This window comes from Neophocaena asiaeorientalis, unplaced genomic scaffold, assembly GCF_003031525.2.
Source record: "Neophocaena asiaeorientalis asiaeorientalis breed wild unplaced genomic scaffold, Neophocaena_asiaeorientalis_V1.1 scaffold95, whole genome shotgun sequence".
Taxonomy (NCBI): Eukaryota; Metazoa; Chordata; class Mammalia; order Artiodactyla; family Phocoenidae; genus Neophocaena; species Neophocaena asiaeorientalis.
The window spans coordinates 113,645-139,602 of NW_020174924.1; the positions used below are offsets into that span (position 1 = coordinate 113,645).

Consider the following 25,958-nt stretch of genomic DNA (forward strand, 5'->3'; position numbering starts at 1 on the left):
TCCCAGTATTTACAACGTTGATATTCACCCCTCTGGCATGGGAAGGGATGCTTTGTAGTTTGAGGCAAGAAGGAAAAGGACACCCATTTAGCCACATTCCTTTATGGGAGGAGGTTGGTAGGAAACAGAACAAGAGGATTGGAGAGAAGAGTGAAGATGAGACAAGAAAAGTGAGGAGGAGAACTACTTCCCTTCCACTCACCTCTCTGTCTCTGTCCCTTCTTCCCTCCCTCTTTCTCCCTCTCTCTGTGGAGGGAGGTGGTGTCACCTATGCTATTACAGGCCCAGATTATCTTCTTCCTGGTCTTCCTTTCTCTTACCAACTACCTGCTGGGGACTTCCTCCCCACAAACCCCAGCCAACAAGCCACTGGCTTCTTTGGGTACCAAGGTGAGACAGTGGGAAACTGACTGAGAAATGTGTCCTCCTCAGAAAAGAACCCTCAACTTCTGATTCTGTATATCATTCACAAGTTGGCCATCAGACCACTCAGAGTCCTGTTAAGTCCCTGGGCCAAAAATCCCTTATGCTTCCCAGCCTAACCTAAGTCACTGACACTAAACTGGGTAGAGGGGTAATAATTTGGGCTGAACAGAGGAAGGCAGGAGGTGCTCCTCAAAACCTCATCTTTTCTCTCTGTTCCTTTCTGTAGAAAGCATTTTCTTTCATAATATTGTCCCGCAGTGGTGGGCACAGTCCAGAGGGCAGTTTCCTTGGTATGTTTTCCATCTTCTTCTCCTCCGCCACTGGGGTACTCACCAGGACCAGTATCTCTAGGGACCTCAAGGTGACACGGATGTCCAGGCATGGAGCACACTATCACCCCTCTTCCCTCTCCACTGATGGTTCAACTTCTGTTCCCCGGACCCTGCTACAGCTGTCCCCAAAGGAACCATCCTTGCCATCACGTGGACCATACTTTCCTACCTGGGCATCTCTGCCACAGTTGGTAAGGCCCTCCACTCCTGCCTTCAGCAGAATGACCTGGAACCCTGGTTTCCGCTTCTCTGAGGGGCTAGGTGATGAAATGAGCCAGAGGCATTCATCAATTATATTAAAAGTAGCTTATATGCAGGTAGGCCCCCATCCCCTCCTCCACCGGTTCTCTCCATCCCCCGTTTCATTAATGAACTGTATGGTGCTCTTTGATTATCAGATTTGGTTGTCCCCCCCAACCCCATGCACACACACTTCCATTACCCGCTTTGGCACTGGTGGTACCTAGACAGTCCTACTGCTTTGGGTTGGGGTTCTCTTCCCATGAAGGAGTGTTTGTGCCCTAAATCTCATTTCCAGGCTCCTGTATGATTTGAGATGTTTTAGGAAATAGGACCGACCTGGGTGTGCAGAGTGGGTGCTGCCTAGGGTCAGAGTGCCAGTATGGCTGGTACTTTGGCAGATGTTGAAAGCCAGGGTCTTGCCTCTTTGGGCTCTCTGATTACTACCAGGTGAGTGAACCAGAGGGGAAGATTAGAGAGATAATGCTTACCTAGCCCACTGCCCGGCATAGAGTAGATGCTCAAAAAACAGTAATGACTTAAGTGGATTCATGTAGGAGGAGCCGAAATCTGATGGAAGAGGAGTTTCTGTGGCAGGGGTGGTGCTGGCTGTGGGGAGACACTGGCTAGTGTCTACCTACATCTGAACAGGTTTATGGTTACCAGTTTGAAAGAAATGCCAGCTGGACAGCAAAACAGAAAAACTAAAGAGTGAAGAAGCCCTATTATCCCTAAATCCCCAAGGACAGGAATTTCAGAGGATGACATACTTTCTGTTCCCTTCTGTATCTGGGGTTTCCTTTCTCTGTAGCCAAAAGGCTTTTGAAGACTTGGTGGTCTTACAGCAGGTGCAGAAGCCACCACCAAAGGAGAACTTGGCATCTACCTCTCAACACTCCTGCTCCCTCAGGCTACATCCCTGAGCAGGACCTGAAGACAAACCAAAAGCACGTAGTTATACAGGAACAGGGCCGTTAAAAGTGGGGGCAGTCGTCCCAGAGCACAAACTGACAATGGCGCTCACCTCGTCCCTGCTCACTTTTCCTAACCATGCAGTCAGAGTTGCACATGTGCCTTCATAAAGTGGTACGACAATATTCATGCCTTCATGAAGTCCTATGGCTGCCCTCAGTCATGAATCTGGGAAGATTTCAAACTGCAGGGGCATAGAGCTCAGGGGTAGGACTAGTCCAATGGCTAGAGAAGCTGAAGAACAGGTTCCATTTCGTACGTAACAGGAGCCTACCTGTGATCCCTCAGTCAGCCTGCCCTGGGGCCCTATACATGACCTGGCTGGAGATGCTGTCTAGGGGCCTGACATCCCCCATTGCCTTCATTTGTTGAAATCAGCAGTACACACTCACCCTATACTGTTAGTGAGACTCAGGAGGAAAGACAGCTAGGAAGAGGAGTCCATAATTTAGGACTCAAGGAGCCAAGATTTTAATCTCCCGGCTCCACAAACTTTTTGAGTCCACCCTTGGGTAGCCCAAAGCTTTGGACACACAAGGATTTTACAACAGCCCAAAGCTTCCTAGGGAGAGAACCCCCCGACTACGCAATACGAACTGCGGCTGCAGTGCCAAAGGTCCTTCCTCCACAATCCATTCCACCCCATGATATTAATAAAAACTTACAAATAAATACCTGAGGCTGTGTAATAACATACTTGAAAACTCCTGAAGCCTAGAAAAAGATTATTCCTGTTCTCAAATATATTCAACAAGAATTTATCTTCTATCTTCCACCTCGAAGTTTCTACTTTAAACCTCCACGCCTTAATGCATTTCAACCCATTTATGTGTCTATCCTTTGTAAATGAAAAAAAAAGGATTTATCATCACTTTCTACTTAGTAAGTAATCAGAAACTTCCTCTTTTCCCAAGCTCATGTAATCCTAATTTTTAAAATCTTTTAGCTCAAGTCTTACCTTATAGTCCTTTGATTATTTCTTTGGTTTAGTTCCTCATCAGCTTATATATTCATTCAGCAAATACTAACTGAATGTCCACTATGTGCCAGACCCTGTTTTAAGTACTGGGAGATGATATGCCAATGAATAAAACAAGCTACACCTCCCCTCAGGGAGTTTATATTCCAACAAGAAGAGATAGACAATGAACATAATAAAAACAACTTAAATTACAAGGTGCTAAGTGCTACAAAGAGAAATAAAACAGGGGAGTGGGCTAGAAAGCGCTAGAGGAGTACAATTTTAAGTAGGGTTGTCAGGAAGCCCTCACGAAAAAAAGTTGAGCAGATTTAAAGGCTATACCTCCGGAAAGAGCTTCCCAGGCAGAGGGAGCAACAAGTCTAAAGGCCTTGAGGGGCAGCACACCTTCAGTGTTTAAGGAAGAACAAAAGGCCAATGGTGCTGGAGCAGAGTGAACAAGGAGATAAGTAGCAGGAAGTGAGGTCAAAGCATTACTTGAGGAAGGGTGGGGCAGGTCATGGAGGCTTTTACAGGCCTTTAAAGGGCTCTGGGTTTTACTCTGAGGTGGGAAAACACAGAGGGTTTTGAGAAGAGTGACAATCTGGCTTCCGTGTTAACACTATTCACTCTGGCTGCTGTGTTGAGAACTGACTGTAAGAGGGAAATGGTGGAAGCACGTAGACCAGCTACGGCAATAATCTTGGACAGCAGTTTCGTGGAAGACAATTTTTCCAGGCTGTAATGCAAGCGATGGTTCAGGTGGTAACGCGAGCGACGGGGGTGGGGTGTGTGTGTGTGTGTGTGTGTGTGTGTGTGTGTGTGTGTGCGCGCGGGGGCTGGGGTGGCGGTCGGGGTGGAGCTGAGGGCACGGCACGTCAGCATACCGAAGCGTCCGGAACCCCGAGGAGGCGGGCAAGGAAGGAAGGTGTCCCCGGGACAAAACCTTCCCTCCCCGTCCTTAGGGTCGATGGCCGGACCTGGGAATTCCAAAGCTTCGCTCCCTCGCGTGCCCCGCCCTCCCACCACTGCTCACCTCCTGCTGTGCAGCCAGGTTCCTAACAGGCCGCTGACCGACGGGTACCAGTCCGGGTACCAGTCCGTGGCCCGGGGGTTGGGGACCCCTGATCTTGGAGGCAGAAAATTCTGGCTTGGGCTAGGGTGGCAGCAGAGAAGTGACCAATTAGATTCTGGATGTATTCTGAAGGTAAACTCAACGTGATCTGATGAATTGGAGGAGATGAAAAAGAGGTGCCAAAGATAATACCAAGACACTTTAACATGAACAACTAGAAGGATGGAGTTGTCATTACCTGAAATAGGAAAGACTACAGCAGCAAGCTGGGGAGAAAATAAGTTCGGTTTTGTATATGTTAAATTTGAGATGCCTATTAAGCATCCAAGTCGAGATGCCAAGGGCAGCTAGATATTCAGGATAGAAGTCCTGACTGGAGCTAAAAAAATGCGAAGTTATCCACATTGAAATGGCTCTAATGTGTAACACTGGCTGAAATCACTCCAGGTATGTATGTAAACAGAAAAGCAGTCCAAAGACTGAACTCTAGAGCACTATGGAGATGAGGAGAAACCAGCAGACTAAGAAAGAGTACTTGGTAAACTAGGAGGCAAACCAGAGAATATGTCCTAAGGCCAAGTAAAGACAATGTTTCAAAGAGGGGGTGTCAAATGCTGCTGATAGCCTGTGCGAGATAAAGCAGAAGATGCCATTAGATTTAGGTTTGTGCAAGTCCTTGGTGACCATGATGAGAGCAGTCATGGTGCAGTGGACTTACTAGGGAATTGGTGGAAAGTGGAAAAGACTCTTTTAAGATGTTCTGCTATAAAACAGAGCAGAATAAACAAACTACAAGGATATATTGTACAGCACAAGAAACACAGGGAACATTTTATAACTTTAAGTGGAGTGTAACCTGTAAGAATACTTACTAAATCACTATGCTGTACATCTGAAACTAATATTGTAAGTCAACTATAATTCAACTTAAAAACTTAGTAACAAACAAAACGTTTTTAAAAAATTGAGCAGGAAAATTGGAAGCAACTGGAAGGGGAAATGGGGTCAAGAGAGGTTTATGTCTTTGTAAGGTAAGAAAAATGACACCATATTTGTGTGCCAACAGGATATTCCAGGAGAGAAAGGGGAATACTGACGCTACAGAAAAGGAGGGAGAACTGTTGAAAGATGTCCTTGAAAGCCAGATGATGGGACTGGGTGGACAGGAGCCTGGACAGTTTGTTTAGAGCAGCATTTCTCAACCTTGATGCCAATGACATTTAAGCCCAGACAGTTCTGTTGTGGAGGGCTGTTCTGTGCATTGTAGGCTATTTTGCAGCATCCCTGGCCTCTACCCAGCAGCACCACCTCCTTTTGGTTGTGATCAACCAAATGTCCTCTGGGATCAAACTCAGTCCCAGCTGAGAATCACTGGTATACAATAACAAGAGAGAAAGCAGAGCTTACAGGTATAAATGCTGGAAGGTATGTAGGTATAGTGTTAGGAGCTTGTGAACCTTTTCTGATTGTTTCTATTTTCTACCAAAGTAAAACTGAGAATGAGGGATGTTGCAGATTTAATGGATCAGAAGCGAGGGCAAGTGGAGAATTCCCTGGTGGTCCAGTGGTTAGGACTCCAATCCCGCAAGCCATGCAGCATGGCCAAAAATAGGAAGGGCAAGTAAAAGGACCAGGGGATATTGCTAGTAGCATAAAGGACTCACTCAAGTTTTATGGTAATGAATTTAAAGACAAGTCAACCTGTTTCTTCCCAGCCCTTTCAGCTGCATGGATCTAGGAGTAAAGTTGGTGAAGAGTTGAGTGTGACAAAAGCCAGAGAGAAGCAAGGGAGGTAAGCCCTTAACGAAGGGCTCATGACTGGAATTTAGTGGGAAGAGGGAAATGAAGGCATGTGGAATAAACTGGAAAGACAGGAAGTAATGGTGGGAGGGTGGGATGTTTGAGATTGAGATATGGAGTAGTGGTAGGTCTAGAATATGACCAAGGGAATGAGTAGCTGAAGTGGGGGTGGAGGACAAGATCACTGGAGGAGCAAAGAACTGAGACCAGAGTGTTAGAAAGATTATCTACATGGATATTTAAATCACCAAGATTTATGACAGGTACTGACTTGTGTTTCAAAGCTGAGGTATGTTAGAGATGAGAGAGAATAGTCTTAAAAATAGTATGAGGAAGGGACTCCCCTGGCAGTCCAGTGGTTAAGACTCCATGCTCCCAGTGCAGGGGACCGGGGTTCGATCCCTCGTCAGGGAACTAGATCCCACATGCCGCAACTAAGAGTTCGCATGCCACAACTAAAGATCCTGCATGCCGCAACGAAGACCCAGCACAGCCAAATAAATAAATATTAAAAAAATATATAGTATGAGAAAAAATGCGGATACTTGCACTGCCTCCAGGCCCAGTGCTACAATGGGTGTGAGAGAAACCACCACCACTACTAAAAGAAGCAGAGTCCTCAGGAGAAATCAGGGCTCAGAGCAGGACTATAAAAAGGGAACATACAGAGAAAAGGTTGAGCATACGTGGGATTTTTGCTAATGACTGGCTGTTAATTTCAGAGAGGATGTGTATACCTGGGGCCCGCCCCCTCAAGCCTGCCAATGGAAATGTCTGTAGGCCTAAGTGTATGGAAGAGGGATGGTTTTACTTTTGAGTTATAAATTAGCATGAAATTACACCTGGCTTCAGGCTATTTTCAGGGAAATTCTGAGTACCTATACTTCAAAGAATTTAAATGAGATGATAAATATAAAGCAATTAGCGTAAGATCTGATGCTAAAATAGTATCAATGATAATAGCATTACTAAGAAAAGGTTAGAATATCTAAGAGATTCCCCTCAATTTTAGCTCCAGAGCAGCAGCTCCCAAGGCAACCTGCATAGTCAGCCAGGGTGCCGCTCTGACCCCTTGCCTCCTTACCCATCACCCCATCAACAAGAATTTATCCAGTGCCAACTGTGTATCCTTCCTGAACACAAGTTGATTATCAACATATAAAAACAAAAATGTTTTTAATGCTGAGTCATCTTGAGGTTCAAATGATAGGAGAGGGGCATCCACAGCCTTGCCAGGATTCTTATGTCAGGATAAAGATTAAGGCCCAGGGTCCCTTGGTCTCCACGTAGGGCGCTATCTACTCCGACTCCGTTAACCTTGTTAGTCCCTCCAGGTCACTTCTACTTCATCTGTCCGATACCTGTAAAAAAAAAAATAGGAAGAACTTGGCGGACAGTTACCCCTTAGCACCTTCCATTCTTCTCTGCCCTCACGATTCTGGATCCTCTTCCCTGCTGATCATTTTTGCCTACCTCCCATTTAATCCTGTTTACCTCCTCCAAGGGGCTGCTCACCTCTGTGTGACCCCAGATTCACTGAGAGGAGTCCTGTGTCCAGCCCGAAACATCTCCCAGCCAGCCTGGGCTATCATGGCTCCATTGTCAATGCAGAATCTGGGAAGGAAAAGAGGTATGAAATTCATGATCTAAGCATGGAAAATCACAGTAACTGGAGGGGAAAAAAAAGAAATAAAGAAAGGGAAAGGGCCTTTACCTCTCATCTGTGGCAAAAAGCCGGGCTCCACGCTCCTGGCACATCGTCTCCATCATTTCCTGTAACCTCATATTACCTACAAAGAGGTAGGGGTACAGTTAGCTTACTTTTAGCCATTTCTCCACAGTCTGGCTGTACACCTCATGTGCACTGACTTAGGAAAACGAAGTAGGGATTCCAGGGGCAAGGAGTGGGAAGCACTGGACAAGAAATAAGACGAGTAATTTCCCCAAACCCTTAGAGATTTAGAGTATCAGGAGGACGATACACATGCCCCAAAATAGGAAAGAGAAGCACAGTTCAGTGATACATACACCCCACACCTCCCACGATGAGGGCCTCCTGGGAGCCACAATGTGCCATGGCTCGCTCTGTGATCTCTACCAGCATTGCAAACACAGTTTCCTACGGAAGGCAAACAAGGTGAAAACATCAAAGACAATCCCAGCTCAGTTCTGTCTACTATATAAAAGCTCCTCCCGCTTCAACTTTCTGTCCCAGCTTTTCACTCCATTACCTGCAGGGAGAAACATAGATCCTCAGGAGTACACTCGCCCGTGGCCAGCATCCGCTGGGTTACATCCTATAGTTAAAGGGGAAAACATACAAAACAATGAATTGTGGTTTGGGGATGACATATGAGCAAAAAATTAGTGCACTTGGAGTATCACCATGTTTCACCACAATTCAATTTCCCAGTACATCCCATACGACACCTTGCCCTTCACTGGCACTGAGCTATAAAACCAGCAGAAGTCTTTCAACATTCAATAATTATGGGAAAAAAAATTTTTAAAAAAGAAAATACTGTGATTATCTTAAAAAAAAAAGACTCAGTAATTATGAATGTCTACCCTGGCACCCTCCATTCCCTACCCCAGTTAATTTTTCTCTAGAGCACTTGTCCCCATCTGACCCTTTTTATTTTATTATTTCCCCTCTTCTTTTTTTTTTTGTTTCTTTTTCTGTCTCCCACCCCCACTGATGAAATGCAAGCTCCAAGTAGGCAGGGATTTTTGTTTTGCTCCATCTTGTATCACAATTGCCTTGAACAGCACCTGGCACACAAAAGATGTTCAATAAATATTTGCTAAATGAATTTATTCAGCATCTAACATGGGCCAGTACTATGCTATTTGTAGAAAATACACTGGTGAGCAAAACACATGTGCTTCATTAAAAAGCATGAGAAGTGCCCATCTCCTCACCTCTCCCACACTCACCTCAATGAAAGACAAGATCCCTGAGAATGAGACGTCCATCCCCTTTACAGTGTATGGCAGCTCAACTAGCTTCTTGCCTCTATGTGGGAGTGAGTATATGAGGCACTTCAGCCTGTAGTCAGCTGGCTGCTCACCCTCCAAAGCCCTCCCAAACCTCATTAACACATATACAAGGAAATCCCTGGCGCCCCACCAGTCAGCCTCCTTCCACCTTATTCCCCTTACCGCTTTGCCATCTGTTCAATGTTGTAGCCTGGACTTGGGTCATTGGAAATCTAGCAGAATGAAAAAGAGCATGAAGTCAGGTATCCAGGAAGCATAAGAAGCTAATTTACTACTTTTCTCCTCCTTTTCCATGGCTCTCCCCAAATACATTCACATCTTATGTTCTCTGTAGCCTCAATGGCTTACCTTCAGCACTCGAGCAAAACGATCCAGACAATTACCCACAGCAATATCGATGGTTTCCCCAAAGATGCGGTAACGATGTTCTGAATACGCAATCACCTAAGGGTGATGAGGATGTCCATGAAACCTCAAGTCTGTAAAGAGGAGCATTTGGCTTTGGGGAAGAACACAGCAGAGGATCAACATGGTCACTAGAGCTTCCAAAAAGCAATAAGCAATGGGAAAAACTACTTTCCCAAACCCTCAATGGGTACTTTTTAATAGCGCTTATCTGAGAAGTCTATATATACCCCAAGGATTCCCAGAGGAGATTCCTAGTCTACAGAAGGTAGTCTAGGTCAGGGGAGAAGCAAATTATCACTCTGGATGCATTTTTCTTGCTTGGAGGTTCCTAATATTCCTTTAAAAGCAGTCTAGACAGTGTGTACTAGGGAAGGCTTTCCTTCTTGGAAGCAGGAAACCAGAGTTCTTCTAGGTTATCCTACGAGGGTGGTGGTATTTGGAAACCTCCAAGGTAGAGTTAAAAGAAACTCAAAAATCCCAGGGAATTCCCTAGCGGTCCAGTGGTTAGGACTCTGCTCTTTCACTGCTGAAGGTGCTCGTTCAACCCCTGGTTGGGGAACTAAGATCCACAAGTCACGCAGTGCAGCAAACACAACAAAAAAAACCCCAAACTCAAAAACCCCATTCTGGGTCAGACTAATGGCCCATCCAACTCAGCACTGGCAACCAACTTATGTCCATTCTTCATACGTGACCAGCTTCTAGCACAGAGAGTATTTATCACCCACTGACTCATATGCTCCATACTGCTGACAGTGAGTACTTCCTAAGGACCATAAGTCCCTTTCCCTTTCTGGTGCTGCTAGGGATTTTCTTTCATTCTGATGTAGCTCTTACTCTACTGTCAAAAGCTGGCAACAAAAGAGGAAAGAAAAAATTCTGCCTTTCTACTTCTGTCAGCTACACTTCCCTACCCAATCATCTTCTGTTTTTCACACCTAAGCAGGCTTCAAAAGGGAGGAGGAAAAGAAGAGAAAATTCCATCGCTGCTCATCTCCATAAACTCTTGTAAGCTTCCACTGATACTTTCCACACCTCAAGTCCGTAACCTTGTATGATATCCTTCAGGCCTCAACCAGTTACTTGCTCACTACCCATTAAAGTTGCCACATTATTTTTACGGGAATGTGTGCTTCATCTTTTTTTTTTTTGCGGTACGCGGGGCTCTCACTGTTGTGGCCTTTCCCGTTGCGGAGCACAGGCTTCGGACGCACAGGCTCAGCGGCCATGGCTCACGGGCCCAGCCGCTCTGCGGCATGTGGGATCTTCTTGGACTGGGACACGAACCCGCGTCCCCTGCATCGGCAGGCGGACTCTCAACCACTGCGCCACCAGGGAAGCCCCTGTGCTTCATCTTTAATAACTATTTCACAAGATGAAGTTTCAGAACATAACCCTTTCATAAGCTGGAGACAATGACCATTCCTGACAATAATCCCATCAGGTGTTATGTGGGAAAGGAAGCCTGGAGTTCTCTAATCCCAACCTAAAAAGATCTTATAAGGTATCCCAAACAACTCTGGCTTCACCTGTAAGTTTAAAATACCTCTGCCATTCATAAAATGTTTTCTAAATTATTTATAGTTTCATACTCTTAGAGTAAAAACTTCTATATATTTATCACCAGTAACTAAAAACATGCAATTGTTGTAAAGATACAAATGGGATAGTGCCCCTTAGTTTTAACTGCTAAGATTCATAGGAAAAATAAGCTTCAAAATAATGAAAATGAAAATCCTTTCATTATTTTGAATACTTCAATCCTTACCATTCTTTCCTTCTCTAAACTGGAAATTCCTTATCTCTACAGCCATATATAAAGGTCATCTAATGTTCTATCATACTGCCCGAACATACGATATCACAAACTCTGTTGTGGGTTTTCTAGTATATCATATTTTAGTTTCAGATGAGCCCAGCTTTGCTCTTGCAATTCCCACCACTCAGGTGGAACATGAAAGTTGCTGGTACAGTGCCTTAGAAATTAAGAAGGAATGGTGGAGCTTTTCTGCCGTAGTCCTGAGTGGTTTCTGTCAAAATGGACAAGTTCATGAAACCTGGGAAGGTGGTGCTGCTCCTGGTGGGTCATCATGAAGAACACTGATGATGGTATCTCGCTATCCCTGCAAAGTGATGGCTATCACTGGCAAGAAGAAAATCGCCAGGAGGTCAGAGATCAAGTCTTTTGTGAAAGTTTGTAACTATAATCACCTCATGCCCACCAGGTACTCTGTGGATATCCCCTTGGAAAAAACTGTTGTCAGCAAGCATGTCTTCAGAGACCCTGCTCTTAAACACACGGCCCAACAAGAGGCCAAGGTCAAGTCTGAAGAGAGACCAGCAAGAACAAATGGTTCTTCCAGAAGCTGTGGTTTTAGACCTGTTTTCAGTCATTAAAAATAACGAAAAATCTCTGAGGGGAAACAAAAAGAAGGAACGGTGAAGTACTGTTAAATACCTGTGTATTTCCTCCACTGACATACAGCACAGTTGGGCTGGTGGCTCCAGTGATGAGGCGGCCCATCTCAATGTGGCCTATGCAGTGGTTAACGCCCAGCAATGGCTTATTCCACAACTGAGCCATAGTACGGGCTACAACGGCCACAGAAACCAGTGGGGCACCCATGCCAGGACCTACGGGCACAGAAATGGGAGTGAGAATCCTATAGAGACTGGGAAAAACAGAGCCAGGGGAAGCAGGGGATGTGAAGGTTGGGTGGCGGTAGTGGTAGTAGCAGAGGTGGGCTACAGGCTGTTTTGACCCAGCCAGGCTCCAGGTATATTCTTCCATTGTCACCCACTCTCCCAGCCATACCTTTGGTGTATGCAATGCAATCAATATCCTTGGAGGTTAATCCAGCCTCTGTTAGTGCCTCCTGCAGCAGGTCCAGGATAACAGCTCGGTGGTGCCTGGCAGTAGCACCTGGAAGGAATCCTAAGAGATGGACACAAGTCAGAGATCACAGAGTTTTTCTATAGAAAGGGAGGTAGAAGTCAAAACAGACGTTTTAGTGGGGTAGGAAGAGTCCTTTTCCCTTTTCTCAAGCATCCTGTCTTCTATGTTTTCAGATATAGTCTTTCCAGCCTGTTCAGCTAGGCTAAACAGCTCTCAGAAATGCCCTTCTTCATACCCAACTCCGACTCAGGACTCAATTCAAGTGATACCTATCTCATACTTTTCGGTGATCTTCTGAGACCCTACAAATCGTGTGCATGAATTTAACACATCATTGAATTTAACATACTTTACGTAACATATAACAATTATAGCATTATAATTAGACGTACTTTTCCCAGTTTAACCATGAGCATCTCAAAGCACTGGCTATTTATCTTCACATTCTTGGTGCCCAAATGCCAAGAGTGAGTGCTAAACATACATATACATTCCTAATGAGTAACCTGTCACAACATCACCTGCTCAGGGAGGCTTTTCAGGTATATGCAAGTCAGTTGCCTTCTCCTACATAAGCAGATGTTTGCGGGGAGGGTAGACAAGTTACAATATAATTTACAAATAACGTTTACTAAAAGTGATAATGTGTCTGGCTCTTTAATTCTCAAGACCCAATGATGCAGGTATTACCATTCTCATTTTAAGAATACAGAAGTCCAAAAACAACTACTGAATATTGCAAAGCCAGCCAGTTCTGTCTACATCTAGGCTGGGAGTCTTTACACTCTTTCTCATTCTAGTGTATTTTGACTGCATCTACTATTTATCACACTGTAATGTGAAGTTCTGTCTATATGTCCAGCTCCATAACAAGCGTATACATCTATTTTTGTAGCCAACAACCAGCTGACGATTAGCACGTAAAAGATGCTGAACGAGCTCAGAAGATCCAGGTTCAAGTGCCTGTGACTCTTCTATCCATCAGCCTTGTGATAACACTGTCACATAATCTCAGAGACTCAGATCAAGACCTATGAGGGGACAATGCGCTCCACACCTTTCTTCACCAATGTTTAGGAAGACTGCAGGTGATGCTGTGCGGAGAAGTGCGCCGCAAACTATAAGTTCCCTACTCCCGTACCTGTGCCTGGAGGCGTGACGTAAGTCCGCCGCGGGTTCGCCAGCACCACGCCATCCCGTACTACTCCCACGCCAATCTTGTTGGCGCTGCCTTCAAAACCCAAAACCGCCGGCATGGCTCCTAGCTACCACTGGGGCCGTGGAGCCCGCACCAGTCCGCGACGCAGACTCTGGGTCGCTGAAGAAAACGAGTCGGTGACCGCTAAGGAGCAGCACGCACCAGAACAGATACCAAAGAATTCCCCCTGGTAGCGCGCCGGCGCCAGCTCCAACCCCTGTCGTCACGGCGACCCATTAAGGCCCCTTCGAGGACCTGTTCTCTTAACTGCCAGGAACACTGAGTCGGCATCTGCTCCTTAATTTCCTATCCGTTCCTCTGCCTCTCTCCCATGGTCCAGCCCAGCCTTCTCCACTGATTTTGTTGTCTCTCAGACAGCTCTGGGATCTCCGGTCAAGGTGGCAGAAGGAGTCGTGATTCTGGCATAGCGATGAACAACCCAAGAATGGAGAATTGGGGCCTTCAGTGCCCCGGAGTCACGGAGAAGGCTGGGAAGGCTGAGCTTTCGGTCACGTGGTACAAACAGACCAATCACCCGCATTCCTCCGCCACTGGAGGTGCATCTCGGATCACGTGACCACGCCAGTTACCCACGTGGGGGCACATCGTGCTCCATTCTTTGTGCTGGGTTAAGGAGGAGCCACGCTGCGACCCAAGCAGGTCAGCTACAGGGTTGTTGTTGTTTTGCCCATCGTAGGGACTTCTCTGGACTTCTGATCGGCAAGCCTAAGTCGGGATTCTTAATTAAGTCCGTCGATTGGCTGGAGGGCCGATCTCGTGAGGAGGGTAGGAGGCACTATGAAATGATCTAGTCTTGAGAATGAGGGGCTGAAAGGCCGATGGTGCACTGAGGCGGGAAAAGAATTCAGAGATAATACGGTTTGAAAGGCGGGACTTGGTGCGGGGGCGCCCGAGGGGGGAGTCTTCCCCAGGCCTAGCTGGTTTCACTACTTCTTTGCGTCTGTAGGCAACGCGATAAATATACTGCTTCGGTGGGCGACGTGGAACTGGTGCAGAAGGGTGTTTGTTACAGTGATGCCGAAACGTGGGAAAAAGGGAGCGGTGGCAGAAGACGGGGAAGAGCCCAAGATTGGTAAGAGAATGAAATAGGCCCATCTCCCTAGAGGCTGCAATGGGAATGTCTATAATTCCCTTGATGAACGGAAGGTACGGACGGACTGTATACTCATTTTTGCAGTTTGCGAAGAAGTCGCGGCAACTGCAGGCTCTCGGTGGATCTATAGTTAACTGCGGATCAAAGTTGGTTATCGCCAACTTACATCATTGTGTATTACTTATTTTATAGAGCCAGAGGCCAAGAAGAGCAAGGCGGGAGCAAAAAAAAATGAAAAAGAGGCAACAGGAGAGGGGACAGTCATGTATGAGGACCCCCCAGATCAGAAAACCTCACCCGGTGGCAAATCAGCCACACTGAAGATCTGCTCCTGGAATGTGGATGGGCTTCGAGCTTGGATTAAGAAGAAAGGTTTAGATGTGAGTGGAATTAAGGGGAGGGGGGTACTGATCTTGGGGTTTAATCACCTTTTCCCATTTTAGTTCCTAGCACTGTCGTTTTCTTGTGGCAGAGATACAAAGTTTTCACCAAGTCATACCACTTGTATTTCTTTTCTCTTTATAAATTTATTTATTTTTGGCTGCGTTGGGTCTTAGTTGCTAAGCGGGAGCTTTCTCTAATTGTGGCGAGCAGGGGCTACTCTTGGTTGTGGTTAGCGGGGGCTTCTCATTGCGGTGGCTTTTCTTGTTGTGGAGCGGGGGCTCTAGAGCGCAGGCCCGGTAGTTGTGGCGCACAGGCTTAGTTGCTCCGTGGCATGTGGGATTTTTCCGACCGGGGCTCGAACCCGTGTTCCCTGCATTGGCAGCCGGATTCTTAACCACTGTGCCACCAGGGAAGCCCCCCACTTGTATTTCTTAGATGCCATTCCACCAGTTCCACTGCCGTTGTTTTATTTAATGTCCTCATCTTTTTCTAGCATGTCAGAAAAACCTTGTTACTGGACTTGCTCCATTTTATTTCCTGCATATCCAACATTTAAATAACTACTTAAAAAATCTTAGCTGGCTATCCATTGCCTATAGGGAAAAAACCAATCTTCTCAGTGTTGCATGGAACACTCTTTCTTGTCTCCCTGCCACTTATGTAATTTATAACTTCAAGTACTGTGTTGCTAGACTTATACTCCTTCTGCAGAGACCGTCTTATTTATTTATTTATTTTTGGCTGCATTGGGTCTTCGTTGCTGCGCACGGGCTTTCTCTAGTTGGGGTGAGCAGGGGCTACTCTTTGTTGTGGTGCACAGGGTTTTCATTGCTGTGGCTTCTCTTGTTGCAGAACACGGGCTCTAGGCCCACAGGCTCAGTAGTTGTGGCACACGAGATTAGTAGCTCCGCAGCATGTGGGATCTTCCCGGACCAGGGATGAACCCATGTCCCGGGCATTGGCAGGTGGATTCTTAACCACTGTGCCATCAGGGAAGTCCCTCACCTGTGTATCTCTAGTACTTAGCACACAGATTCTTCAGTAAATGTCTGCTGAATTGATAATACTTTTTCTACCTTTCATTTCGCTCACAGTGGGTAAAGGAGGAAGCCCCAGATATCCTGTGCCTCCAAGAGACCAAATGTTCTGAGAACAAACTACCAGCTGAACTTCAAGCACTCTCTGGACTATCCCATCAGTACTGGTCAGCTCCTTCAGACAAGGAAGGGTACAGTGGTGTGGGCCTACTCTCCCGCCAGTGCCCACTCAAAGTCTCCTATGGCATTGGTGAGACCCTGTTGATTCCTAAAGCCCAGCTCTTCCAAACCAGTTGCTGATATCCCACTCCAGCCCCAATTCTTGATCCCTTTATTCTTTGCTTTCCCTTTCTTAAACTTCTTTTTGCTAATTGTTTCATTGTTTCTGTAGGTGAAGAGGAACATGATCAGGAAGGCAGAGTGATTGTGGCTGAATATGATGCATTTGTGCTGGTGACAGCCTATGTACCTAATGCAGGCCGAGGTCTGGTGCGCCTGGAGTACCGGCAGCGCTGGGATGAAGCCTTTCGCAAATTCCTGAAGGGTTTGGCTTCCCGCAAGCCCCTTGTGCTATGTGGGGACCTCAATGTGGCTCATGAAGAAATTGATCTTCGCAACCCAAAGGGAAACAAAAAGAATGCTGGCTTCACTCCAGAAGAGCGTCGTGGCTTTGGGGAATTGCTGCAGGCTGTGCCACTGACTGACAGTTTCCGGCACCTCTACCCCAACACGGCCTATGCCTATACCTTTTGGACATACATGATGAACGCGCGATCCAAAAACGTTGGTTGGCGCCTTGATTATTTCTTATTGTCTCACTCTCTGTTGCCTGCTTTGTGTGACAGCAAGATCCGTTCCAAGGCTCTGGGCAGTGACCACTGTCCCATCACCCTATATCTAGCACTGTGACACCTCCCCCAAATCACTTTGAGCCTGGGAAATAAGCCCACTAAACTAGCTTTAAACTTCTTACTCCCAAGCTTTAAAAACTGCTCTCTAGAGAAACCTGCACTGTTATTTCCCTTCTAAACTATGAATTCTTTAACCAGGCTTCTAGAAACAGACTTAAGTTCTCCATGACTTATGTGTGTGTGTGTTGTTGGGGGTGGGGGATTCTTTTTTTTTTACATTAAACAAAACTACTGATGACTTCCTTTGAACTGTCCATGTGAAAATAAAGAGTCATAGTTTCAGCCTTGCTGTCTTTGTATTCTACCCCTTTGTGGGGCTACAAATTCCCCTCCTTTCATACACACAGATTTAACAACTGGAAGAGTAGAGTCATGACCTTATTTATTTACAAGCACAGGATGACTCCCTAACTTCCCCCATGACAGAGCAACCCTACCCAGCCCAGTTAAATACTGCAACTGGGGGGTAAGGTTGAAAAGGAGGAATTATAGGAAATACAGGACTAGGGGACCATACCCCACATTAAATAGTTATATATACATCAGTTCCTGTGGTTCTGTACAGAGCAGCGGCTGACCCCACCCCCAGAGGACGTGGAATGGGGGAGAGGAGACTGAGGGTGCTGAGACCAGAGCCAGCCCCTGATGAAGTGCAATAGCAGCAGCAAGGTCCTAATGGTGCACAAGAGGGAGGGAGACCCCCAGGGCTACCCACCCCCACCCTGCCCTGGAATGTGTAAGGGACAGGAATGGCTCTCAGGGAGCATATAGGAAGGACAAGGCTAGAACCGTCTTTTAGGACCCAGGTTTAGGGGAAACTTTCCGCCTACTTCACCCTAAACACAGCAACCACTGGAGGAAAGCAGATGGCCAGCAGTGGTTTACTTATTCCTCCAAACCTAGGTGAGGGCCTGGTTCCTTCCTACCTCTCTGCAGGGAAAAGGAAGGCAGCTGCTTGGCTTGGCTCCCCTTACAGAAGCCCAGGGAGCCTTTTACCATCACTCCCTTTATAGTGTCACTGTCCCCACCTGGACGGGCCCAGGCAGTCTGTGGGTCATCGTGGGGCTCAGGAGAAGTTCTGGACAGGGTGGCTGACCTTCATACAGGCCCAATAGAGGGCCCGGCCCAAACACAGCACAGCCAACAGGATGACAAATGCCCAGGCTGCATAGATGCCTCCGTATCGTTGTGCATGCTTCCATGTGCCAAACTGATGAAGAAGAAAAAGGAAGATGAGGTTACTGTTGATCTCTCACCACTTTGTAGGAGCCCTAGTAACAGTAACATGGAACTCAAGCTTCAGTCTCTGTCCCCCTATCCACATGCAGCCGCCTTCAGGGACCTTTTAAAAGGCCCAGCTGTCTAGCTCCCTCCACTAGGCAGGAACATAAACAATCCCAGACATCTGTCAGTTTTTCTTCATGTCGGACAACCAAGCCAGGTTTCCTAATAGCAACTCAATCTAAACCACTGCTCTATTGTTCTATCCTCTGCATAAAGAAGATAGCTGTTTTCTACTCTGATAGTAACAGTGAAGACCGTTTATCAGTCTCCTTCAACTTCAGTTCATCTACACGTTAAAACAAGACAAACAAAAACACTGTTTCTTTCACTTCTTTTTAGGATAGCCATTTCCCCAATCTTAGCCTACAGAGACAAGGCTGCAGAATGAAAGGGGTTGGATCAAGGTTACTCACAGCAAGGCCAGTGGCAGTGACTGCCAAGAGTAAGCCAAGCAAGAAGCAGCAGATACATCTCTTTCGTGGATACCTGCGCCCAATAGATGACCTGTGGGGAGGCAAACAAAAATGGATACTTACAATGGCCCTGTAGCTTTTACTCTATTCACTACCCAGCTCAACGATGCCGCTCTCGAATCACTCACACTTTCCTGCAGTGAGGGCAACGGGCCAAGGTTCGGTCTGTGAACTCTGTCCACTACGGAGAAAGGAAAAGAGAAACCAATAAATAGTAGAAGCAGCGTCATCTTCAATGAGAGCCCTGAGGCAGTGGAGGCTGGGAAATGGGTCCTCATAAAACAGACCTTTTCAGGATTCATTATCATAACTCAGAAATACATTCATGACTACTTCTCCGCTGCCCACCCCCCGTCCCCCAGGGCTTCCCAATACCTCTCCTCACCAGAAAAGTATTCTTGCAATGTCCACAGATGACTCTGACACCCACAGGTTGTGGTTCTGGACTCAAAGGTCCCGGATGCACAGGCCCCAGGTTGATGATTCTTTTGCTGTACAGAAGAAAAAGACTATGCTTTTAAAGTTTTCAATCCTAAGGATCCCTACATTATTCCTCCTTTACATCCCCCATTCCCTGGCTCTGTAAGTCCCTCTACTTCTCTGTACATTTAAGATACTCTGCCCCCCCCCCCAGCCCTACCGCAGAGAATCCTTGAGGAAGAGCATCGCTTAAACTTCAGGCCTCTAATTTCCCTTTTACCTCAGGATAATTCACCCAGTCTCTGAGACTCTCCATCTTCCTAAAGGACACCACTTTTCTCCCAATCTTTTTATTGAGAGATGAGAAAGATGGCTATAACATTCTAGAGGCACAACAGTCCTTAGCTTTTTCTCCTTCTAAATAAACACAAGGCTCTCTCACCTTTACATTCTCGATAAACATTCACCCTTTTTCGGCTTTCCGATTTTCCCCACTAATGCCCTTCCCCAAATTATCCCTCTCACCAGTATGGCCGAGGGCAGGCGATCCGCTGGGAAGTCACTTTGCAGATAAGGAGACAGTTGCAGGGGCATCGAACATATTTTTTCCCTGGGGGTGCATTCTTGATTGGCTAGAGAATAATGGGGACATCTGTAAGCAAACCTCTAATCCCAATCAGAGAGATAAAATCTTAGACGGGACAGAGAAATGAAAGGTATGTAACATGAGATTTGCAAATGAAAACTAAGCTTAAGTATCCAAGATAGGTATGAAGGTGAGGGATGGTAAATATTAGCTTTGGTTAGTGGCTTCTGGGGAAATGGCTGTGTGAGACTCCTGGCACTGAAACCTGGGTTTCATCAAGAGCACTTAGCTAACGCCTGAAGGTCCGGGTCTAGAATCAAGGGATCAGAAAGAGGATCTAGGAAACAGGGCCCATTTCACAGATTTGTATAACTCACAGTGGCTTCATTGCAGACGCCACATTTGACTACATGCTGATGCATCTTGCCTTCCACGTTGATGAGAGACTGGCAGACTCTGCAGGTGATCATGGGAGCACTCCCACTGTCCGGGCTGGTCAGGGGTGAATAGGGGGGTGGGTCCTCCCCAGGCAACACGGCTGGGTGTCCCTCGGGGAACGGGGGAAATGCTGGAGAGGAAGGTAAAAAGAAGGGCTGGCATCAGTTGCTGACACCCCCACTGAAGCTACACGGAGTAAGGCAACTCTTGCTGGTCCTCAAGCCTTCTGACAAGCTCAGCGGGATCTTATGATCAGTGCTTCGATCAGATTCCTCAGAACCCCCTTCCGCTCCGAAGCTCCGGTCGCGATTGCGGAGGGAAGGAAGCCGCCCCCGGTCACAGGTGCAACAGCTCCGCACCTGGCGCTTGGGCCCCGCCCCCGCCCTCGGTCCCGCCCCCTGCTCCTCTCAGAGTACCCCCGGGAACACCTCGGACCCGCCCCGTCTTACCCTGGGGCGGGGCATGTTTACCGGCTCCGTACGGTGGTGCGGAGGGGGTCAGGCCTCCCCCGGGCCCAGCCCCACTCCCGCCCGGCCCCACTAATCCGTTGCCGCCGGCGCCACCGTCGATGGGCTCAGAGAGCAGCGGGGATCGCTCTCCATCTGCCGCCATGGCCTCCACCGCCGCCTCCCGCTTTGGCCAAGGATCCGGCTCTTCGCCGCCGCCGTCACCGCAGCCACCGCCGCCGCTACCGGGTCCCCAGGGCGCCTGCGCGCCGCGCGGCCAGCTCGCCCGCAACCAGTGGCCTGCCCCGCCCCGTTTCGCCCACAGCACTTGATAGGCTATCCCCGCCCCCGTCGTGCTATTATTCGCGGAGACAAACCAATTTCTGGTCCTGTGAAGGCAGCTCCTATTTTCCATTGGGGAGCGTGGCGCCATCGTCAACTGTCACATGACTTTCAGGACGCCGCTGGGCCTGCAAAAACTGCACGTGACGAGAAGTTCTTCGAGCTATTGGAAGCGTGGCCCATCGCGCTACCTCCAGACCAGGAGGTGGGGCAGGGCTGCTTCAGCTCACTGGTGTTTCAGGCAGCCGCCGGTCCTCTGTTAGTCGTCCAGAGCGGGCGCATAGTCATTGCTCCTCATTAGTCCAAAAACATCACTAAAAGATTTTTCTACTCTTTGAGGTTATAATTGGCCTCTCATTGGCTGGAGGCTTCCCTTCCCTGGTCCTGCGATCCTTGGAGCGCAACTTTATTGGCCCGAACTTAGAGCCAGAACCTGGAGGCGTGGCTCAATGAGCTGCAGTGAAAGCGTGAGGGAGTTTGGGCTGTTCTAAGCACCGGGAGTAGGAACGGTAGGCAATAGTTAGCCACTCTACTCAAAGGAATACCTGTAAAAAGTGAGGGTGAAGATGTGCCAGAAGGAAATGAATTAAAACGTTAAGATTTTCACCCCAGGCTTACTCACTGAATTCACTTCTGGAACAGGACACAAGACCGGCTTCTCCAGGAAGCTGCCTTGCAGATCTCACCCTCCCACCATCCCTGGTTAAATTATGAAAGCATCTTTGTATGAGTCTGTCTCTATCGCTGCAAGGATGTCTCATCATTTTACTCAATTTTGTGACCCCCAATTATAAACATATATGTATGATAAGAGTTTTTTGACTGAGTAACCAATCAAGTTCAAAGAGATTTTAGTCACCTTATATGGCATAACAGTCTTTAGGCTTGTCTCTGCTTTGCCCCCAGCCAGGAGACTGCTAATGGAGGTTTTTCTGACAAGTATCGGAAAAGATCTTAAGCAGCTCAAACATTTAAACATACAACCAGGACTTCCCAGGTGGCGCAGTGGTTAAGAATCCGCCTGCCAATGCAGGGGACATGGGTTCAATCCCTGGCTCGCGAAGATTCCCACCTGCCGCGGAGCAACTAAGCCCGTGTGCCACAACTACCGAGCCCACGTGCCACAACTAGTGAAGCCTGTGTGCCTCGAGCCCGTGCTTCGTAACAAGAGAAACCACCGCAGCGGGAAGCCTGCACACCACAATAGAGTAGCCTCTGCTCACCGCGACTAGAGAAAGCCTCCGCGCAACAACGAAGACCCAAGGGAGCCAAAAATAAAGTAAAATAAATCAAATTTTTAAAAATTTAAAACAAAACAAAACATGAACATACTCCAAGCTACAAAAATCCCCAATATCCTCCTCCCCCAGCTAATATGAATGACTGCTACTTCATTTTTTTTTTATTCTTTGGTACGCGGGCCTCTCACTGTTGTGGCCTCTTCCGTTGCGGAGCACAGGCTCCGGACGCGCAGTCTCAGCGGCCATGGCTCACGGGCCCAGCCGCTCCGCGGCATGTGGGATCTTTTCGGACCGGGGCACGAACCCGTGTCCCCTGCATCGGCAGGCAGACTCGCAACCACTGCGCCACCAGGGAAGCCCTGACTGCTACTTCTTTACGTATTAGAGCTTAGCCTCTATCTGGTCTTCTCTCCTAGACAAAATGTATTAGATACCCAATCATAGAATTACTCTACTTCCTGACAGCATTCAATCCAGAGCAAAATCCCATTTCCTTAAACACTTTCAAAATCTCTTAACACAAGCCCATTTCTATAATAAGTTCTTTCTAGCACCCTGTTAACTGACAACATCTCAGTTTTTCATGGCTTGTTCTTTCCCCTCACCGTACCAAGTCGAGGTCTTCTGACTTATGGTTCTTTTTTTTTTGGCCGCATTGTGCAGCATGTGGGATCTTAGTTCCCCAACCAGGGATTGAACCTGTGCTCCCTGCATTGGGAGCGTGGAGTCTTAACCACTGGACCACCAGGGAAGTCCCTGACTTATGATTTAATGCTTTTGCACGCACATCATCTACTAGGCATATAGAAAATGCAGAAGTGCAGAGGTGGCAGAATGCATGGTATCTGGGATGGAGGCCTTTTGATGCTCAATACCTGGCACAAAGAAGTTGCCAGATAAATGACTATTAAACTAATTAATTAATTACCTTAAGCCCTATCTTGAGGGAAATTTGTGTACTGAGCAATACCGTCAGCTGTAGTCCCAAGCTGGGTGGATATTCAGCTGGGACACTCCAGTGTGGCTGGTATCAGTTTATGGCTGGCATTTGTTCTGATTGGTTGGCTCCTGTACTATACAGGTAAATAATTTCAATGTTACCCCTGGTACCAGGTATCTTACTTATGGGATGGGGGCTTCTCACATAGACTGAGAAAAATCAGGCTATGGAGGTACATTTGTTTGCTAGGACTGCCATAATAAAATATCACAGACTGGGTGGCTTAAACAACAGAAATTTATTTTCTCACAGTTCTGGAGCCTTGAAGCCCAAGATCAAGGTGTCAGCAGGCCTCTGCCTTTGGTTTGCAGATAACCACCTTCTCCACTGTGTCCTCACAGGGCCTTTTCCCTCTGAGCACACATCCCTGCTGTCTCTTCCTCTTCTTATAAGGAATTAGGGCCCCTTGTGACCTCATTTAACCTAATTATCTCTTTAAAGACCCTATCTCCAAATATAGTCACTTTGGGGTTAAGGGATTAGGGCTTCAACATGTGAGTTTTGAGATAGTCCCTAAGAGTCCATAACAGGAGGATATAAAGAAAGACACTGCAAAGATTTGGAAGGTTTTTTTCTTCAGGCTTCCAACCAAGTGGTAACTATCACACGGTGTAGATGGCAGAGAATGGGGCTGGAGGCATCTGCTGGGCTTCTGCCACCCAGGGTCCCAATTTGATTTCTCTTTCCACTTACCCTATTTCTTCTTTACCCTTTCCTGAGGTGGTAGTTTGCCACCTGTGTGAAACCAACACAGTCCCTTACTCCATTTCCAGGGCAAAGAATGTTTTTGGTAATGTGCAGAGTGAATTAACCAAGATGAGGTGTAGTATGGGCAGTTGGATGGAGTGGGGTAGGGTGTGGTCTAGTTTTAAGGGGTTATTTCTCTTTATCACTCTACACTTTTGTTCCCTTCTGTTTTATGTCCTTTCCATGCCCCAGTGCTTTGCCCCTTCCTTTAGGGTGTAGTCAGCTTCTCTATCTGGGGATTGATCTGTTAGGTCAGTCTGTTTATCTTCACTCTGTTCCTGCACTGAATGAGGCACAAATAGGGATCTCACACAGAGAAGAGAAATGAAAGTGATCCTTTTAGGGGGAGGTGGAGGGAGTGGGGGTGGGGCGGGAGGAACTAAACTAAAATAACATTTTAGTTTCAGGAATTGGAGAAAATGGAAGGTCAAAGATTCTTGGTGATGGTGGGGTAGGTATTTAGATAGGAGAACAACTATCTTGTGGTCTAGAGAGAATGAGAAATTTCAGTTGAGAGGGCAGGAATAAAATAGGTTTCCTGCCTAAAAAGTCCTAAGAGGCTGAGCCTCCTTCTATAAAAGTTGCCATTAGGAGTCACTATCTCGAGATATCTTCCCACTCCATAAGCCAATACTTAGTGACTTAGAAACTACCACTTCCATTCTTCAGTTTCCTTGATATTGAGCATGGAAGATGGGTGTGTTACTGCATGTGTGCCTGGACATGGGAGTACCTCAGAACTTCAAAGAGGGGTGAGAAGAAGATAGAAAAAGAGTAATAAGGCAGTAATGAGCTATAATCACCCTAAAGTTGATAATTGTTTGGTTCCTGACTACAGGAACCCTACAAGTACAGAATAAAACATAGCTCCAGCTTTGTAAAATGTGGAGACTGGGGAGCAGTGACTAGAAAAGGTAAGAACAGTGTTGTGTACTATTCTCTCTGTAATGATTGAAATGTTTCTGTGCTTTGCAATGTGGTAGCCACTAGCCACATGTAGCTTTTGAGCAGTTTAAATGTGGTTAGTATAACTAAGAACTGAATTTTTACTTTTTATTTTATCTTTTAATTTTATTAAATTGAAATAGCCATATTTGGCTAGTGGCTTCTGTTTTAAACAATGCAGGATTAGAGTTGCTGTTGATGGGCTGGGCGTACCTCTAGTTTTTGTTCTGATCCAATTCATGGTTAGGTGGGTCTAGAGAAATCAAAAAGAAAAAGAGACAAAGGGGAAAAATAATAATAGTCAATATTTACTGTGTACTTACTATAATTCCAGGCACTTATCTAAACATTTAACTGGCATTTTATATAATCCTTGCAACAAGAGTAAGTACTATTATTATCACCATTTTACAGATGAGAAAACTGAGGCATAATGAGATTTTTTTTTTTTTTTACTTGCTTTGGATCACAAGCTGGTAGGTAACGGGTGGAGATGGAATTCATTCACAGGTAGTTTGATTAGAGTCCACTCATTTACACTACACAGATTCAGGAATGAGGTGGCAAGGAGTGCCTGGGGCCATAGTTCCCAAACTCTGTGCCAAGGGGCAAATTCACAGGAGTACTGTGGGATATTTAAATTTTTTTAAGGGAAACACAGCAATATTTGACATCTCTTGTATACTATGAGAACTGCTAGCTCAAGGTAGTTCACAATTTGAACATTAGATTGTGCTACATTGGGACTTCCCTGGTGGCACAGGGGACACGGGTTGGAGCCCTGCTCTGGGAAGACCCCACATGCTGCGGAGCAGCAAAGCCTGTGCGCCACAACTACTGAGCCCACGTGCCACAACCATGGAAGCCCAAGCACCTAGAGCCCGTGCCCCGCAACGAGAGAAGCCACCGCAATGAGAAGCCCACGCATCTCAAGGAAGAGTAGCCCCAGCTCACTGCAACTAGAGAAAGCCCACGCGCAGCAACGAAGACCCAATGCAGCCAAAAATAAATAAATAAATTTATAAAAAATAAAAAAAGACTTGCTACATTCCTTTGATGACAAAATATCTTTGCAAAGCTGGCTTTTAGGAGGTCGTCTGATAAAAAAGTAAGTACTGTGTGGAAATCAGCCCAGAACAGGAAATGTGGGTAGTAGTGCTGGACTGCAAGGTTTGAGAAGTTGGGCAGTGCCCAACAGGCACACACATTCCATTAGTAACTATTTGTGCTTATTTAAGAAAAAAACAAAAAATATTTTTTCTTTCAACTTGTCTGTATTATTTTT

The 25,958-nt window shown here is 46.6% G+C and overlaps 3 protein-coding genes across 5 annotated transcripts; 1 reads left to right on the forward strand and 2 right to left on the reverse strand.

Moving 5' to 3' along the window:
- Nucleotides 1-6,962: 6,962 nt before the first annotated feature.
- OSGEP (O-sialoglycoprotein endopeptidase) lies at nucleotides 6,963-13,523 on the reverse strand. The gene is made up of 11 exons (XM_024761331.1): nucleotides 13,249-13,523; nucleotides 12,027-12,146; nucleotides 11,670-11,845; nucleotides 9,152-9,247; nucleotides 8,966-9,015; nucleotides 8,741-8,819; nucleotides 8,035-8,100; nucleotides 7,832-7,922; nucleotides 7,518-7,593; nucleotides 7,319-7,417; nucleotides 6,963-7,164 (listed from the first exon to the last, which is right to left on the reverse strand). Exons 1-11 carry the CDS (start codon nucleotides 13,361-13,363, stop codon nucleotides 7,125-7,127), a joined length of 1,008 nt encoding a protein of 335 aa, XP_024617099.1. The 5' UTR covers nucleotides 13,364-13,523; the 3' UTR covers nucleotides 6,963-7,124.
- Nucleotides 13,524-13,902: 379 nt separating this feature from the next.
- Nucleotides 13,903-17,033, forward strand: APEX1 (apurinic/apyrimidinic endodeoxyribonuclease 1). 2 transcript variants are annotated; one of them, XM_024761298.1, is made up of 5 exons: nucleotides 13,903-13,965; nucleotides 14,273-14,398; nucleotides 14,612-14,799; nucleotides 15,898-16,090; nucleotides 16,232-17,033. In XM_024761298.1, the coding sequence occupies exons 2-5, from the start codon at nucleotides 14,341-14,343 to the stop codon at nucleotides 16,747-16,749; spliced, it is 957 nt and encodes a 318-aa protein (XP_024617066.1). In that variant the 5' UTR covers nucleotides 13,903-13,965; nucleotides 14,273-14,340; the 3' UTR covers nucleotides 16,750-17,033. The 2 variants fall into 2 exon arrangements, with proteins under 2 accessions (XP_024617066.1, XP_024617067.1); XM_024761299.1 differs by lacking the exon at nucleotides 13,903-13,965 and adding an exon at nucleotides 13,967-14,091.
- Nucleotides 17,034-17,116: 83 nt separating this feature from the next.
- PIP4P1 (phosphatidylinositol-4,5-bisphosphate 4-phosphatase 1) lies at nucleotides 17,117-20,831 on the reverse strand. 2 transcript variants are annotated; one of them, XM_024761342.1, is made up of 7 exons: nucleotides 20,423-20,674; nucleotides 19,892-20,082; nucleotides 19,454-19,560; nucleotides 18,894-18,999; nucleotides 18,637-18,689; nucleotides 18,449-18,539; nucleotides 17,117-17,961 (listed from the first exon to the last, which is right to left on the reverse strand). In XM_024761342.1, the coding sequence occupies exons 1-7, from the start codon at nucleotides 20,562-20,564 to the stop codon at nucleotides 17,818-17,820; spliced, it is 834 nt and encodes a 277-aa protein (XP_024617110.1). In that variant the 5' UTR covers nucleotides 20,565-20,674; the 3' UTR covers nucleotides 17,117-17,817. The 2 variants fall into 2 exon arrangements, with proteins under 2 accessions (XP_024617110.1, XP_024617109.1); XM_024761341.1 differs by having other exon boundaries at nucleotides 17,120-17,961; nucleotides 20,402-20,831.
- Between the last annotated feature and the right edge of the window lie 5,127 nt (nucleotides 20,832-25,958).